At 34.3% G+C, this 18,465-nt stretch overlaps 1 protein-coding gene across 1 annotated transcript; it reads right to left on the minus strand.

Moving 5' to 3' along the window:
• Window positions 1-1,933: 1,933 nt before the first annotated feature.
• On the minus strand, window positions 1,934-9,501 carry LOC146900590 (protein STRICTOSIDINE SYNTHASE-LIKE 6-like). The gene is made up of 4 exons (XM_085731600.1): window positions 8,939-9,501; window positions 7,700-8,019; window positions 7,159-7,291; window positions 1,934-2,528 (listed from the first exon to the last, which is right to left on the minus strand). The coding sequence occupies exons 1-4, from the start codon at window positions 9,395-9,397 to the stop codon at window positions 2,250-2,252; spliced, it is 1,191 nt and encodes a 396-aa protein (XP_085587726.1). The 5' UTR covers window positions 9,398-9,501; the 3' UTR covers window positions 1,934-2,249.
• Between the last annotated feature and the right edge of the window lie 8,964 nt (window positions 9,502-18,465).

Genomic DNA, 18,465 nt, shown 5'->3' on the forward strand with positions numbered 1-18,465 from the left:
ATGGCTAACCCGTAAACTATAGGTTGGTGATGCAGAATTTGAAAAATACGAGTAGGGCTGGCAAAATGAACTGAGTCAACTCGAACAAAGTTCGAGACTCGACTCGATAATTGATTCGTTGAACTTGGTTCATGAACCAGATTAATTGAACTTGAGCTGAAAATGAAGTTCGTTAATTAAATGAGCTGATCTTGAACTATATATAGTTCAACTCGTTTGGTTCATGAGTTACCTCGATTATATATATAATACATAAAAATATTTTTAACTTTATATAATTCATTCTATATATTTAAATAATTTATCTTGATTTAATTTTCAAAACTTCACATATTTTTAAGAATTATAAGACACATTCAATTGAACATAATTTAGCCCTATTATATGGATACACATATGAGTTTAGATTTGAAAAAAAAAAATAGAATATTTTTCGTTGTTACATGTATTAATTTTAATGTGCATTTGTATTATTTTTTTAAGTTGTTTGTAGCTTGTTCAAATATTAAAAACGGACCTTTAATAAAATAAAAAAAAATAGTACTTTGAAGGGATAAAATGAAACCACCATTAAAATGAAACCTATTCCCGCATCCAAAGCTGATACCTAACATTGATGTTTGAGGTTTGCGGGGTGGATCTTGGTTGTTGAGAACTATTCTTGTTGTTGTTAGGGATGTTGTAATAAAATGGGCTTTGTATTCATAAGTTTTGATGATAACAAAGTATTGAAGAATAATTGAATATGCTAGCATGTGTTTAAGTGTGCAGGACCATAAATTAAAATTTATCCAGTTCTGATCATATATGAGAGCATCTAAAGCACAAGAGAAACTAAAGACTTAGTAGAAGAAATGAAGAAAGGTCAACCAAAAGTCAACGTCTTGATAAGAAGTGAAAATGCATCCAGAAGCTACTGAAGATCATACACGGGATCACCAGACTTTGGAAGCATCAGACTTTAAAGACTGAGAAGCCACATCAGCTTTGTCTTTTTTTGAAGAAGTCGCTATCAACATCTGACCAAGTGCAATTTGTCATCTTCTCAAGCACGTGCTAAGTCAAATCAAGGAACATTTCAACGTATATGATCAAGCTTCTCAAAGACTCTAAATTATACGCTGACACCTCTACAGCTATATAAGGATCTGAAGGACTGAAGAAATTAACAAAACTCCGTAGTTTTTACAAGTGCCATTACTCTACTAAATTGAAAAGCGCGTAAACACTTAAGATTTCTTACCAAGTTTATATCTTAGAAATTCTAAAGTCTTAAGAGTCTTACTCTGTTTTGTGTTAGTTAACACCTCTTATTGTATATTAAGTGTAAAATCAAACCATCTTTTATTTGATTACGTTAGATTGTGATAAGTATCTTGCTGTTGTGATTGAGCATTATAAGTCTCTTTCTTGTGTGCTTGAATATTGAAAGTCTCTTGCTTGTGTGCTTAAGTATTTGTAATCTTTGTGATTATAGTGAAAATCCCTTGAAAGTGCAAGGGTACTTGACTATTCTCGATTTGTGAGAGGAACCAGTATAATTGTTTTGTGTCTTTTTTCTCTATGTCTCTCTTTGTGCTTGATTTTATCTGTTGCGTTCAGAACCAGGATCAGACTCTGACAAGTAAAACACTTAGAAATATTTTAAAGAAGCTAGCACAATTAACACCCCTCCCCCAGAAAAAGTTTGAAAAAACTAAGACAATTCAACTCCCTATGTTTTTCGCACCTACTTCAAGGGATTCCATGGCTGTAACGAGTCACTCAATGATTTCCTAAAATATTGACCAACACAAAACCAATTTCAAAGTGTATGTTTGCTTCAGCTTGTATAAGAATTAATTGAGTAAATTGATTTTGTAAAATTGATTCCGGATAAAAATGAGTTGAAAGTAAAATGATCTATGTTTAGATGTATTTATATAAAAGTGAATTTAACAAAAAAAAATTAAGAGTAAAATCAATTGTAAAAGTCACAATCTACAAACTGAATCATTCAAACATCATAAAATCAATTTTACGACCTCTAGAATCACTTTTAAGCGTGTAAAATCGAAATCAAACACATGCCCGTAGGCAGAAGGCATCTACATATACCATGACATATTTTGACATAAGATTAAGAACAGTAATAACAATAAAAAAAATAAAGTAAAGTCCTAAAATTAAGAGGGTTTTTCATAAAAAGTAATTAAAGGGACCGATTAAAGAAACCTAAGTCTAGACTGGCTTTTCCTGTTGACTGTTGTTCATGCTGAGGGAAGTGCAGGATATTGCTTCACATCTAGCCGTAGTAAAAACGGATAATAAGAGGAACCACAATATATATAATTATCAACTTTGATCCCACTTGAAATCAATGATAGTTGGAGATCATAATAGTGATCTGTAACCTTTCCTGCCAAATCCACAACTATAACTCCCCCATTAATCCCTAGTTTTGGTCTTCTAAAATGCTTTGTAACCATTGCTGCAGTTTTTCGAAGGAAAGGATATCTAAGTAATAATTCCCATTGAGAAGTTATTGACTGCCATTAAAACACAAAACATGCATTAGAAATCAGCTTCATTTTGTATACTATAAACCAGAGTATATAAGGGATTTATTTTGATTTTAGTTATGACTGTTTCATTATAAAAATCTTGCAATTTTACAAATCGACCGTGAAAACTTCGTAATAAAACAGAGGCTTTTCGTTATATGCTTGGTTTTGATCTTAGTTATTTTGATCTTAGTGAGACTTTGGTCCACTCAAATAAAACAGAGGCTTTTCGTTATATGCTTGGTTTTGAAAATTGTTTTGCTGTAAATAGTAATGGTCGAAGTGGTGGTTTAGCTTTATTCTGGCGCAATTCTTTTAATTGTAAGGTGCTGAATTTTTCTTCTAACCATATAAATGTTGAAGTCAATGATCCTAGTCGAGGACCGTGGCAACTTACAGGTTTTTACGGGTTTCCCGAAGGAGGTAGAAGGCGTGATTCGTGGAACTTTTTGAGGAATCTGTCTAATAATATTTCCTTACCTTGGTGTATCTTAGGTGACTTTAATGACATTCTGGATGCTAAAGAAAAACGTGGGGGTTCTGTTCGTGCTCGATGGTTAATTAATGGCTTTCGTCAAGCTGTTTCTGATGCTGGGTTGATTGATATTTTTATGGAAGGATATCCTTTTACATGGTTCAAAAGTTTAGGTACCCCTAGAGCTGTGGAGGAGCGGTTAGACCGTGCGCTCGCGAATGCATCTTGGCTTCAGATATTTCCAAATGCGAAGGTTGAAAACTTAGTAGCTCCGGCTTCTGATCACTATCCGATACTCCTTAATAGGGAGCCTGCTACACGAATTTGGGTGCCTAAAAGAACTTTTAAATTTGAAAATGCGTGGTGTGTTGAACCTGGTATCCATGATATTGTCTCAAATTGTTGGGTTTCTAGTGCAGGTATGGCGGTAACAGAAAGATTGGAGCATTGTGCCTCTGAGCTAAGCATGTGGAGCAAGACAACTAATGATGGCTTGAAAGACGAAATTGCAGATTGTCGTAAAGAACTAAACAGATGTCGTGACCAAGGTTTAGCAGCTGATCCTAATAGATTGACTTCCTTAAGGAAGAAGATGACTCAGTTACTGATACAAGAAGATAAATATTGGCGTCAGCGTGCCAAAACTCACTGGTATCGTGATGGTGACTTAAATACGAAGTTCTTTCATGCGTCTGCTACTTCTCGTAAAAAGGTAAATCGTATTCTTTCTCTTGAAAATGATGCTGGAGTTCGAGTAACTGATGATCAGGGTATGTGTCATATTGCAAAAGGTTATTTTGAGGAACTTTTTCTTGAAAATAATAGTATTCGTACTCCTGTTATTGATGTTATTGATAGAATAGTGATGGAGAAGGACAACGATTTATTAACTGCCCCGTTTCAGGTACAAGAATTCAAAGATGCTATGTTTGCTATGCATCCAGATAAAAGTCCTGGACCCGATGGTTTTAATCCAGGATTTTTTCAGCATTTTTGGTCTGTTTGTAATAATGATATTTTTACTGAATGTTGTGCTTGGCTCAATAATAATCGGTTTCCACCTTCTCTCAATTCTACCAATATTGCTTTAATTCCAAAAGGCACTGAACAGAAATCAATGAAGGATTGGAGGCCTATAGCTTTATGCAATGTCTTATATAAATTAGTGGCTAAAGTTCTGGCTAATAGACTTAAACTTGTTCTTCATAAATGTATTTCAGCTAATCAATCGGCGTTTGTTCCTGAGCGCTCAATTTTGGATAATGCTATGATTGCGATTGAAGTTGTCCATCATATGAAAATCAGCAGGCGTAACAGAGATAAAAATGTGGCGTTAAAGCTGGACATTAGCAAGGCCTATGATCGAATAGATTGGACATATCTCAAAGAGGTTATGATAAAAATGGGATTTGATAGGCGTTGGGTGAGGTGGGTTATGATGTGTGTTGAAACTGTGGACTATTCCGTGATTGTTAACAATGAGTCGGTGGGACCTATTTTCCCTGGGCGGGGCCTCCGCCAGGGTGACCCTCTTTCACCTTATCTGTTTATCCTGTGTGCGGAAGGTCTTTCAGCTCTTATTCGTAAAGCTGAACAGAGAGGAGATATACATGGCATTTCTATCTGTACTAACGCTCCTATTATTTCTCATCTTTTGTTTGCAGATGATTGCTTTTTGTTTTTCAGAGCTGAGGAAAGAGAAGCTAATATGATGAAACATATTCTTGAAGTGTACGAGGCAGCCTCTGGACAAGCTATTAGCCTGCCAAAGTCTGAAGTTTACTACAGTAGAAGTGTTCCAATCCATACACAGGAGTCTATCACATCAATTCTTGGTGTTCGTGCAGTTATGGGGACTGGTAAGTATCTTGGGCTCCCCTCTATGATTGGCCGAAGTAAAGAAGCCACTTTCAGTTTTATCAAAGATCGCGTTTGGCACAAAATTAATTCGTGGAGCAGTAAATGTCTTTCCAAAGCAGGCAGAGAAGTTCTAATTAAATCGGTACTCCAATCCATTCCTTCTTATGTCATGAGTATTTATTTGTTGCCAAATAAATTAGTCGATGCTATAGAGAAAATGATTAATGCCTTTTGGTGGGGACATGGTGGGTCTACTAGAAGAGGTATGCATTGGCTTTCTTGGGAAAGATTAACTGTTCATAAAAATGATGGTGGTATGGGATTTAAAGATCTCACATCCTTTAATGTAGCAATGCTCGGCAAACAGGGTTGGAAATTCCAAACAGATACAGAGAGCCTTGTGTCACGTTTGTTTAAGGCGCGATATTTTCCTCATACTGATTTTCTGAACTCACGTATTGGTGCTAATCCTAGTTATGTATGGCGCAGTATTTTTAGTGCTAAAATGGTTGTTCAACAGGGCGCTAGATGGAGGATTGGAACAGGCGCTAATATTCCTTTGTTTGGTGCTCCGTGGCTCAAAGATGGGCGTTCATTTACAACAAATTGCCCTATGTATAACTCTTTATCTCATGTTAAAGTCCAGGATATTATTGAGCCATCGACAAAGGTTTGGAATTCCACTCTTATATCTTCTCTTTTTGATCATAATACTACCCAAATTATTTTGAATACTCCTCTTCACCCACTTGTCAGTGAAGATAAATTAGTGTGGAAGGCTGAGAAAAATGGCAATTATTCTGTTCGTAGTGCATATCGTATTTGTGTAACTGATATTGCAGATAATTCTCATTTACATGTTCCGGGGAGATGGAATTTGATTTGGAAGCTAAAAGTTCCTCCTAAGATCAAAAACTTTGTGTGGCGTGTGTGTAGGGGCTGTTTCCCAACGCGCACACGCCTTAGTAGCCGAGGAGTTCATTGCCCGACAGATTGTGTTCTTTGTGGTAGCAACTTTGAAGATAGTATCCATGTGTTGGTGGAATGTCCAGGTGCAAAGCAAGCTTGGCGTGAGGTTCAGTTATGGGACAAGATTGATAGCACCCTCCGGAAAAACTATAATATGGATGCATTAATTTTTACTCTTCTTGATCAGCTGCCTTTGGTCCAAAGAGAACTATTTGTGACGATTATGTGGAGTTTGTGGAAGCGTAGGAACTTGAAGTTGTGGCAGCAGCAAAATGAAACAATCATGCAGGTCGTGGAGCGCGCAAAGCACCTTCTCGATGAATGGCGAATAGCCCAAAATATAAGAGCGCAACGAGAAGATGTTCCTTTGACTCATCAAGGCTATTCCGGCGATGGCAATGTGGTGGAATGGTCGAAGCCGACTTATGGTAGGTATAAATGCAACATTGACGCATCCTTTTCTTCTTCCATGAATATGGTGGGTATTGGAATCTGCCTTCGGGACTACAGGGGCGAATTTGTTAGTGCTAAAACAGATTGTTTTTCCCCACTTTGTGATGTTGATGTGGGTGAGGCCGTAGGCTTTCACACGGCGTTGAGGTGGATGGCGGATCTTCATTATGATAATATTGACTTTGCCTTAGATTCCAAGACAGTGGTTGATCAATTTCAGTCTTTTGTAGAGGATGACAGTGAGTTTGGTTGTATTATGCATGCTTGTAGGCAGTTGTTTGAGAATAGTTTTCAGAACTCTCATGTCGAGTTCAATAGGAGGCAAGCCAATGGGGTCGCTCATGAATTAGCAAGGGTAGCCCCATATAATGCTAGCTCCCATGTTTACGATAATGTACCGTCATGTATCTCTTCTTTGATTGATAATGAAAAGCAATGAATTCTTCCTTTCAAAAAAAAAAAAATAATAATACTTTAACCCAAAAATAATCTTGCTTTGACCAAAATTATTAAGGGGCTAAAACCGAACATAAATGCAATGTGACAAAATTTGTAATTAACCTATAGTTTTTTTTTTTTTTTAATAATTACCACTGTTCACTAGTATTCCAAGTGTAGCACAAAAATTATAATATTTTGTTAGTTCTTCCTTTCCAATCAAATTTTTCCATAGCCAAAAACTACAATTGAACTCTTGATCATTTCCTTAAAAAGTTCAAATTTTTTACCACTTTGATTAATCAGTTATTGGTGAACTTTAAAAACATATTTAACTCATTTAACTCTATGCAAAATAAATAATTTAGACTAGTCGATAATACTAAGTGAAAATTTAAAGTTAATTAAGAATCATCTTACCAAGGCCGTTCCAATAAAATACTGCCCTTTTCCAACATAATGAATATTATCTGGCATGCCGGGTAGGTCAGGAGAAAATTCGCCTATTCTTCCTTTTTTGGGACCTTGTAGGTAATATTTTCTGCACCTACTCCTGTAAAATCAGTCTTTCATAAATAAGTTTAATTCCCATAAAAAAAAGTTTAATTATTTAAACAAGGGCAAATTCTATGGTCCGCGACCAATAGTTGAAAATTATTCAAAACACTAACAATGACAATTGATGGTTGAGACAAAATTCAAGGATTTTGTATAATTTATAAGGATTACTTATTATATATAATTAAAAAATACTAACAAGTATTATAATGGCACAATTTAAGACAACTAATATAATTAAAAAGTGTGTATTCAACTCTTTTTTCTTTAAATTTAAAATGTTATTTTTAAAAAAAAGTTTTTTTTTTTTTAGAATTTTCTTTAACTAATATCTTAAGGGTACTCGATAGCATGATTGTCGACTAAATTGAAGAGTGGGTGCAACTAAATTGTTATTACTTACATAGCAGTTTCACAGTAGACAACAAATTTTTGATCAGGTGCAACTGCAACTCCATTAGCAAAGTAGAGGTTACGGGCAAGCAATGTAACCTTTTTTGTTGCTGGATTATAGCTCATGAATCTACCATGAGGTTCACCTTCCAAGATATCGTTGTAGAAATCATTCAAATTGTATTTGTATGTAGCGTCTGTGAAATAAATTGTACCATCTTCACCTACATCAACCCCATCTGTTAACTTGAATTTTAATCCGTCATGTTCATCTGCTAGAATTTCAACCTTCGTTTTCTTCCCTTCTTTTTGTGTCACTCTCAATAGTCCCTATATCATTATTACAATTATTATTGTGCACCATGATCAAATAAGTTAACTCCAATTAAATAATTTATGAGATTTATTTTGGTACAACTAAAGTTCTTTTACTATCTCAAAATCACAATCAATCATAGACGTAACTCAAACGCATTTTCAATATGATCCAACATTTTTTTTGAAACATATAATATAACATTTTTAATAATCTAATGATTAAAATTTATTGACAATGTAAAATTATAATGATTAAAATTGTCATTGCGATTTTGAGATAGTGTAAAAAAATTTTAGTTGTACCAAAAGTACTTGTACCAAAGAATTTTTCAAATGAATAGATATAAAAATTTTACAAGACATTCAATGATTAAATGACATGTACAGTACATACCAACATTACTCTAGTACATGCTATGCATATTCACCTTCTATACAACGTGTACATGCTAAAAAGTGCGTACAATAACTAAGATAAAAAATAGAAATTCTATAAAAAATTTAAACTTGTTTTAACTCTAAAATATAGGCTGAATTGCAATATTGGTCACACTATTTGACAGAATTGATTCATCTATTTTAAAATCTAACTGTTTTGGTCCCTCTATCATATTTTATATTAAAAATTAATGATGTAATATATTTTATATGACGTGATATATGATCGATTTGATGATGAGAAAAGATTAATATCGATGAAATTGTAAGAAAAATAATTTAAAACATGTCATATTATTGTATTTTAGATCAAATATTTGATGGAGATTAAAATTATCAAATTTTAAAATAAGAGGATCAATTTCGTAAAATAATAAAAATAGAGGGACCAAAACCGTTATTAAACTTAAAATAAAACATTTTCTCTTTCAATCCATTTTTTTGTAAAAATAATCTAAAGACTCTATTTACATAGATCCATTATGGGACATACCAAGTCAGCGTCCGCAACTATGAGTTCACCAGTTTTCTCCAAAGCAAGTCCAAGTGGTCTTCCACCAGTGTGAACCCAATTTTCAACCATCGAGTCTGCCACCGATTCATTCACAGTAATTCGTTTGATCCATCCATCCTCACAACCCGTATATATAAGACGCCTCTTCTTATCATAAGCCAAGTCTTCAGGTCCATCTACCCTACCCTCCACCACGACTTCGGAACCAACCCACATGTGCGGGTTGACAGTTGGAGCCGTGGGGGTTTGCGAGGGTAACTCCCTGGCTGGAAAGTGAACCAGTTCAAACTGTCCGAGTTTGTAGAGAATAGCAGCTAATGCTACCGGGAAAGCTATGATTAATAAGATTGTTGTTGTTGAAAGACATGATCTTGTTTGTTTTGTTTGAAGTGGCGGAGAAGAAACACTGCTTGATTCGGACGTTGTTGGTTTTGCCATTTTGAGGGACACTAATTGGAATGAGATGAAAGAATATATAACCGATCATGTATTTAAATTTTATTATTTTGTCCAATATTTCATCGAACACGTGCATGGGAGCATATGTCATAATATTTTTGGATAAGCAGGGTGGGTATACATGATGTACTTAGTATTTATCCCATATATTCTTTAAAAAAAAAAAGTATTTGTCCCATATATATATATATATATATATATATATATATATATATATATATATATATATATATATATATATATATATATATATATATGCAATGTTCAAATTATTTATTAAAATTAAATTAAGTACGATTTGGATATATTTTTCGTAAAACATATATAATTAATATTTTTAGGCATATAGAATTTTTTTTTTTTGACGTTGAAAAACAATTTCATTAACGAAAGTCTGGCAATAAATCAAATGTCAAGACTGCAGAAATACAAGACGGAGTGTCTTCGACCCATATGCAATCTAAATTCTTAAGAGCATATTTAGCTAAATAATGAGCAGCTTGGTTGGCTTCACGCCTAATATGCAAAAAAATTAAATTACAAAAACTACCCTTAAAACTAATACAATCTCGAATAATAGAGCCAACATAGTTGGAAGATTGTTGGTGAGCATTCAATGCTAAAACCACATTTGAAGCATCTGATTCTGCTATAAGATTTAGAAAAGACATGTCTTTTGCAAATTCCAAACCTTTCCGCATAGCTAAGGCTTCTGCAACCTCTGAATCTGGTAATGAAGATACTTGCCAAGAACTAGCACCAACAACAACACCTTCATAATCTCTCACTACAACACCAATACCCCACTTATCACCCTCCACCAGACCTGCTGCGTCAACATTAAGCTTATAGAAACCACTAAAAGGAGGTGTCCAATGAACATCAGATATTGGCAAAATTGGACCTTCACTTAGTGTCTCCACCAACACCTTACTAGCACTCTTAAAATTCACAATAGATCTTTGTGCCTTTTGAATAGTGGCAGCCACATCAACATCAGCCCCCTCAAAACATTTCTTATTTCTAGCACACCATATCTCATAACACAAGGCCAGAACATGGACTATAATATCTTCATCGACATCAATAATATTTTCCTCTAGCCACTTATGAAAAGGAACATACCTGGAATCATGCGAATTAAATACCACACCTAAAGAGGAAGCAAACCATATCTGCTTTGACCAATGACACTCCATAAAGAGGTGTGAAATTGTCTCATTATGTTCCCCACAAAGAACACACAATGGATCGATACTTACTCCTCTTTTAAACAGGTCATTTTTTACTGGTAGTTTTTCATGTAGAATCCTCCAAGAAAAGTGGATGTGTTTTGGAATACTTTTTATTTTCCATAATTTTTTCCACACTTGGTGATTATTGTCCTGCATTGAGCTATGTGAGTCATCTGCTTCACGCCTTGCCTTTAAGAAATGGTATGAACTCTTCAGAGAAAAAGTAGCTGACCGTGAAACACCCCACACAAATTCATCTTGCAATTGAGAGAAAGAAATTGGCAATTGAAGAATTTGTTGAGCCTCAAAAGGGAGAAAAATTTCGTTAATTAACGGAGCATTCCAACATCAAATATAATGGTGAATGAGATCTGAAACAAAACTAATACCACAATTAGGGGGTTTAGGGGACCAAATCTTGTGTCCATTTTGATAAGGAAGCCAATTATCCTCTCATACATTAATTAGACGACCGTCTCCTACTCTCCAAATACCAGCTTTCTCGATAACATCCACTCGCGCTTGCAAAATACTTCTCCATGTATAACTTGGGCAGTAACCAGTTGAAGCTTTCAAGAAATTGCTTCTAGGAAAATACCTTGCTTTCAAACATTGTGAGATCAATAAGTCGTCGTTGTGCATAATACGCCAACCTTGTTTAGACAACATTGCAAGGTTAAACTCATGAAATGTTCGAAAGCCTATTCCACCTTTCTTTTTTTCCTTACATAATGTCTCCCATTTAATCCGATGGATTTTACATTCACCTTGCTTGCTACCCCACCAGAACTTACTAATCATACTTTCAATATGCTCACATAAACCCATCGGAAGTAGAAAACAACTCATCACATACGTAGGAATAGCTTGCACAGCTTCAGTTTGCACAGCTTCAGTAATTCTTTCTAGGTGACTTGTAGAGAAAAGATCTTGAAAGAAATCATTAAAAACTCTGGCAATATCTTCCTCATCATCAAATTTTTCCTCATAATCGTCACATATAGATTCCACCCAATTTCTAGATTTTCTCTGAGAAGCTTTTTGATGAAATTTTTTTGTATTTTTATCCCCATGCTTTAACCACTCTGAGCCCACCAAATTTCTTCACTTTCCACCAAGTCATTCAATCTAGCCTCAACTCGTCGAATTTCTGACATCACCCCCTCATGTTGGGTTTGCTTATTAAGATCATCCAATTTCTTTTGAACAATTTTTATCTGATTGGGAACATCACCAAAACGGTCCTTACTCCAATTAGAAAGATCATTCACACATCGATTAATTTTGTCAGACATAGATGTTATACCCTAATTTTGGACCTAAAAATACTAGCTCAATTCTTCTTTTCTTGCATTTCAAGTCATCCAAAATATTTTTCTTGCATTTCAAGTCATTTGAATTTGCCCTTGATCAATTGCATCTTTCTCTGCATCTTATTTCAATGTTATTTGCAAAAGTCATGAAGAAGGGTATTTTAGTCATTTCCTGCATTCAAACTCATTTTAGTCCTTGACAATTGTTTGAGTCTTTTCAATTGGTTTGAATAAGTCCTTGTTTCACTCTCATGTTAAAATCCATTTCAAAAAATTACATTTGAAGTCATTTTGAGTCAGTTTAGCCCCTAGGGGCATTTTAGTCATTTCCTATGTTAAAATTTCTTTCAATCTTTGAAAAGTTGTCCCTGAGTCCTTTCAATTGGTTTGAATAAGTCCTTGTTTTAATCTCCTGTCAAAATCCATTTCAAAAAATCACAGTTGAAGTCATTTTGAGTCAGTTTAGCCCCTAGGGGCATTTCAGTCATTTCCTGTGTTAAAACCCTGTTTAATCCCTAAAAGTTGTCTCTAAGTCTTTTAATTTTGCTTGTATAAACTCTTGCTTTAATTCCATGTCAAAAACCATTTTAAAATTGCATTTGAGTCGTTTTGAGTCGTTTTAGTCCCTAGGGGGCATTTTGGTCATTTCACATAAAATTTTGGCAGAGAGAGGTTACTTTAAAGTACCTCATTTAAGTAATTGGTTCGTTTTAGTCCGTTTTGTTATTTTTAATTGTTTCACTTTACGTTTAGTCAAATTTACCAATTTTTAGTCCAATTTTATTTTTTTTATTTTTTCTATTCTTAAGGTCCTCAAATTTCTAATAATTGCATCCAAGTCCTTTTTTGTTTCGAATTTATTTTTTAAGTCCTTTTCTTTTAATAATTACAGAATAGTCCACATTTTGTCCAGTTTATTTTTTAGTCCTTTTAGTTATTTCCAGATTGGCCCTTTTAATTTTCGGAATTGCAGGGAAGTCCTCAAGGTCCAGATTTTAGTCCAAGTATAATCCAGGTACAGGTGGCAGTGTGTTATTGGTCCAGAGTGCACAAGTGTCAGCTTATAAAAGGCCAAGTCATCACAAAGGCCATAGATTCAGAGCCACATCAACAAGCACCAATTCCATTCTCTCTCCACAATCAAAAAATCAAACTCAGAAATTTCACAAGAACACGATGAAGGTTTGAAGAACCTTCAAACCCTAACCGTTTTTTCCAGAACCACAATTCATCCAAACTCTCTCAAAATCATACCAATCCTCACCAATTCAACACTGAAGCCATCAATTCACAACTATTCTCGTCTCAATTCATCACAAAACAACGGAAATCAACAAAAACCAATTCGAATTTACAAAAAAGAAAACTCTCAGAGATTTCAAAGAATCATCATCATTGAGTTTTACCTTCGCAATTCAAACGAAGGATCATCATCAACGATGACGAATCCAACGTGATCACGAAGGATTTGGAGAGAAGAGAAATTGAAGAATCAGGGAATACGAAGAGTGAGAAGACGAAGAGAGCTTCGATTTATTTTCGAAGTTCGAATCAAGAAGTTCACCAGAGGCAAGAAGAAAGCATCAGATCATCTTCTCACCATTCTTTTGCTCGAATCTCCAAATTCCAGCAGGTAAATATTTAGACTCTTCTTTCTCTTTCGAAATCCCATACTCTATCGTTTACGAATGCTTTTCACGCTCGAATCAGTGTAGATCGAAGCATTTCAAACCGTTTTCCCCAAAAAGGTTTCAAAAATCCAAAACGTTTCGAAACCGTAAAGGTTCAAAATCAAATCTGTTCGAATGAGTATAGATCGAAACGTTTCGAACTGTTTCCTTCAAAAGATATCAAGATCGAAACACTTCGAACAGCTTTCTTCAAAAAATATCAAGATCGAAACATTTCGAACAGTTTTCTTCAAAAAGTATCAAGATCCAAAACGTTTTGTGTCCGATCTACACTGATTTGTGGATTATTTGTGATTTACGGTTTGAAGTCATGTTCGTAGTGAAAGAACGAGTGAAAAATATGTAATCATGAAGATGAAAGAAGACGAGAGAAGATGAGAGAGTCTGAAGAGAAGAGAGAGAAATTAGGGTTAAGAATGAGTTAAACCGGCCTCTCCTGCCTTTATATTGGAGTGAACCGAATTGGTTCATTCGAACCGGTCTGGTTCACTCCTAGACCGTGTGTGTACGCCGTTTGATCTAGGGTTTGGGTCTCTGGATCAATCTTGTGGCTCTTGTGGCTTCCTGAGACCCGAATCCAGTTGGTGCTTGGGCTTGGGCTTAGGTCTGCGTAGGCTTCAGTTTTTTTTGTGTTTTTTTTTGCTATGTCCTGACACTGCTTCACTTTTTGCACCTCTGTTCATGTTCAAAATCTCTTGAAAAAATCTATAAAAAATTTGTGTGTGTTTCTTGACAATTTTGTAATGTTTTTATGCAATTTGTTTACTGAAAACCTTAATAAAAATATTAGTGCATTTTCTTGCTTTATTTCTTGATTTTATGTGAAAAATCTTATAAAAAATTGTCTAATTCCTTTTCAAATTCTTGATAATTGTTTGAGGTACATGTTATGTGATTCTTGGAATTTTTAGCTACTATTTGTATATAATTTTGCTGCATGAGTGTGAATCTTGATTAGTTACTTGCTTTGCAAGTTATGTCTATGAATAAATAATGCAAATGTGTCTAAGTTCACTTGAAAATGTAGGGTTCATCATGTGGCTTTAATTCTCATTTTAAAAAAACTGAGTATATACCTTTGAAAAATGCATTGAACTATGAGAGTTATAAGCCATGTGTTTCTTGCATTCCATGGGTGAATTTTAGTCATATTTTGCACTTGTTTTGGTTTTATTTTGTGTTAGTTTCCATGCTTTTGCTATAGTATTTTTCTTGCCTTATTTCTCTTTATATTATCATGTGCTACTAACCATTTTCTTGTGTTTCATGTCTCATAAGCATATTCCATCATTCAATCTTAGCTCCATTTCTTGCACTTTAATTCTCATGCTAAAACTTAGAGATTTTGTAATTTCCTTTATGTTTTAAATTCTCGCAAGACCATAGCATGTAAACTAGGGCCAATGTAAAGGACAATGGACTCTAATGATGTACACCGACACAAGCACCGACACATGCACACACATCACATAGATATCTTTAGATATATGCTTAGGTTATGCATGTTTAGATGTATGTTTAGGATTGAATGTTTAGATGAATGCCTAGGATTTACACTTAGAAAAATCATTTTCCAAATAAATATGAACAATATCACTCAAATCATTTTCTAAATAAACCTTGGGATTAAAATCCCATTGTATTTTCCCTTTATTTTCTTAATCAAATTTCAATGAAAATTAATCATACTTGACTTTTTCCAAAAATAACTAATCAAACCCCACTTTTTTCTTAAATCTCATGCCTTTAAGGCCTCTCAATCTCCATTCTTCAAAATTCCAATTTTCAAACTTAAAATCAACCAACAAAAACAAAAAACATTTTTTGGAAGAGAACTACGGTGGATTTGATCCCTTAAAAGGGTACGTAGGCAAGGAATCCAAATTCCTTCAATTCAAATAAAATAAAAATTCAAACATTCTTCTCCCTCCAATTCTTCACTTAGTAAACTCTTAGGTGTAAATATCACTTTTCAAATAGCATTTAAAAATAAAGCGCGCGCGTAGAAAGTAAAGACGGTTCCTATAGGATACTATAGTCGTTATGGGTGCCTAACACCTTCCCGTAGCGAAAACAACTCCCGGACCTCGATTCTCAAGGGTTTTGCTTATTTTTTCCCTTCCCAAGAAAAAAATGAGATATCAAAGGTTGAAAAGGTTCAAACGTAATCAATGTTTGACACCCGAAAAACCAAGATAAAACAATAGAATCCCCTGCCACCTCCCAAGAACCTTTCACTGCTTCCAAAATTCCACTATCACGTAGCCAACATTCTTCAAAACGTTGTAATTTAAGAACATTTTGTTTTTTCTTTGGCTTCCTAGAAGCAAGCTGCAACCACAAAGGTAGATGATCTGAAGCATATCTTGTTAAATGCACCATTGAAGTCGAGAGATAAAATGAGGACCAGGCTGGCGTAGCTATCATCCTATCAAGGCGTGCCTTGATATTAGACACACCATCTTGTCTATTATGCCAAGTAAATTTATCACCCTCAAAACCTAAGTCAGAAAGATTGTGATTTTGAAGAGTGTCCCTAAACATTGAAATCATATGAGAGCTTCCGAAATTCCCACCTTCCTTCTCATCTTGTGAAAGAATCAGATTAAAATCCCCCATGAGAAGCCACTTATCAGTACTTTCCACCAATGATAACTGGTCAATTAACTCACAAGTTTTATGCTTCATTTGAGACTCCGGAAAACCATATACCCCAGTAAGCCTCCATTTCTCATCTCCATTCTCAATAGCAATTAAGATATCAATATGGTTAGAGGAAAGAGATAATACCTCCACTTCAACTCCTTCCTTCCAAAACATTGCAAGACCGCCAACACGTCTATTACCTTCTCCTGACCAATTAACGGCAACAACACCAGATAAACCTTGAACATTCCTAAATTTGTTCATCTCAAAATCTTTTTTCTTAGTCTCTGAGAGAAATACACATGTGGGATTTTTATCTCGTAAAAGCTTTTTGAATGCACTAATCGTTCGTAGATTACCAAGCCCACGACAATTCCAAGCTATGCAACTCATTGTCAGGGCCGTTCCTAGAGTTTTACAGGCCTTAGGCATAATATGAGAAAAGGGCCCCTTACATCATAATTTTTGTTTAGCTCATTGTTGTAATTTTATCCGACCTTCTTTTCGTTTTTTTCCCGCTTTTTACTACCGAAAAAGAACAAAAAAAACAAAGAAAGATGAGTGGGCCACATGATCCTAAATTCATCTCACATGATTTAGCATAATGATATAATTTAATTTTTTGGAACATTTGAAAGACAACATTAAGATTAATTTCTCTAGTAAGCTTATTTTCAACTCAAATATAATTTGTTTTGTTATAAAATTCCCGATTTCTTCGATAATAAATATGACCAATATATTTAATATTAGTGAGACACATTATTAGAAACAAAGGTCCCAAAAAGATATCACAAATTTATTCAATACTAATTTTTTTTTGGCACATTATTAAGAAAAACTAAAAAAATTATAGGGAGGGTGTATATAGAAATCTTTGTATATAAGGGGGTATATATAGCAAATTGAGACAAAAGGGCCATAAACATTAACAGGCTTCAGCACAGCCTTTCAACATGTTTGAGCCTTTCAGTAAAATTTACTATACACACCCCACAAAAACCAAATATTTCTATATACACCCTCTAAAGTTAAAAAATATATATTTTAGGGCCCCCTACCGACAAGGGCCCTAGGCCGTCGCACCCCCAGCCTATGCATAGGGCCGGCCCTGCTCATTGTCTCCGATAAATACGAAAACTCCTTATTGAAAGGGAAAATCAATACTCCTTATTGAAAGAAAAAAACAATACTCCTTATTGAAAGGGAAAATCAATACTCCTTATTAAAAAGGAATACAAAAAATGATCTTTGGATTAAAAGACTAAGGTATCAATTTATGATGTTTGTGAAGGAGACATGGTGAGGTAATGATGACAATAAAAGACATAATCTTAGGAGAGAAAACTTGGAATCGCAAAAGGCAAAGTACTGACATATTAAAACATATCATGATGTCATAATAAAAAAGTAAAAAACATGAATCAATTACCAATTGAAGACTTGGAGGTTAACCGATTGGAAGAAATTGACAAAACATGCGATGTGAAGAAACAAAACGGCGGTAATCAGACCCTTTGATTATGTTATTGGCTTAAATCATCATCATCAGGTAAAAAACAAGAGAAGAACACGATTAAGATTGAAAGTCAATCTAATCGACAAAAACAGACTCTCACAAGGGGCGATGAGTGAAACCCTAGGAGAGAAAAGTCGCTTTTCTTCTTTAGGCATATAAAATTTAACTTTTGTGAAAGGAAGTAATTTATAATTTAACTAAACTTACTTGTTTTACGTAAATTAGAACTTTTTTTTTTATGTGAATTAGATTTCTTGACATTTACCTTAATATTGGGGGTAATGGACTTGATTTTTTTTTTTGTTACACTTGATTCAAATGTGGACCTTAATATTTGTAGTATATTTTAATCAAATATTATTTTTTATTTTCATTTTTTATTATTACAAAATTTGTTTTTTTACTAAAAATGGTTCATGTCCACCTTTTGATCATTTTAAGAGGTTCATATTGCATTGAAACTTGAAACTATCATTTTTTTAGTGACAATTTTTTGTAGAGAACCATATTACAAAAAATATAAGTTATTTTTATGAATTATATATAATTAGTTATTCCTAAATTATAAAAAAAGGGTTTGGGTAACTTGAGCTCTTGGAGCTCACTATGGTGGAGCATACATCAACGCTAAAAGAGCATTTAT

Source organism: Medicago sativa, chromosome 8, assembly GCF_051527215.1.
Source record: "Medicago sativa cultivar Bolivia chromosome 8, Bolivia_mono, whole genome shotgun sequence".
NCBI lineage: Eukaryota > Viridiplantae > Streptophyta > Magnoliopsida > Fabales > Fabaceae > Medicago > Medicago sativa.

What these genes read in the sequence shown, in the direction of transcription:
- LOC146900590 (XM_085731600.1), bottom strand. Translation starts at nt 9,397, where the DNA reads ATGGCAAAACCAACAACGTCCGAATCAAGCAGTGTTTCTTCTCCGCCA. An exon ending in TAGTTGCGGACGCTGACTTG is followed by an intron (nt 8,020 to 8,938) that starts GTATGTCCCATA and finishes ATAATGATATAG; the next exon opens with GGACTATTGAGAGTGACACA. An exon ending in ATTTTATTGGAACGGCCTTG is followed by an intron (nt 2,529 to 7,158) that starts GTAAGATGATTC and finishes TTTTAATGGCAG; the next exon opens with TCAATAACTTCTCAATGGGA.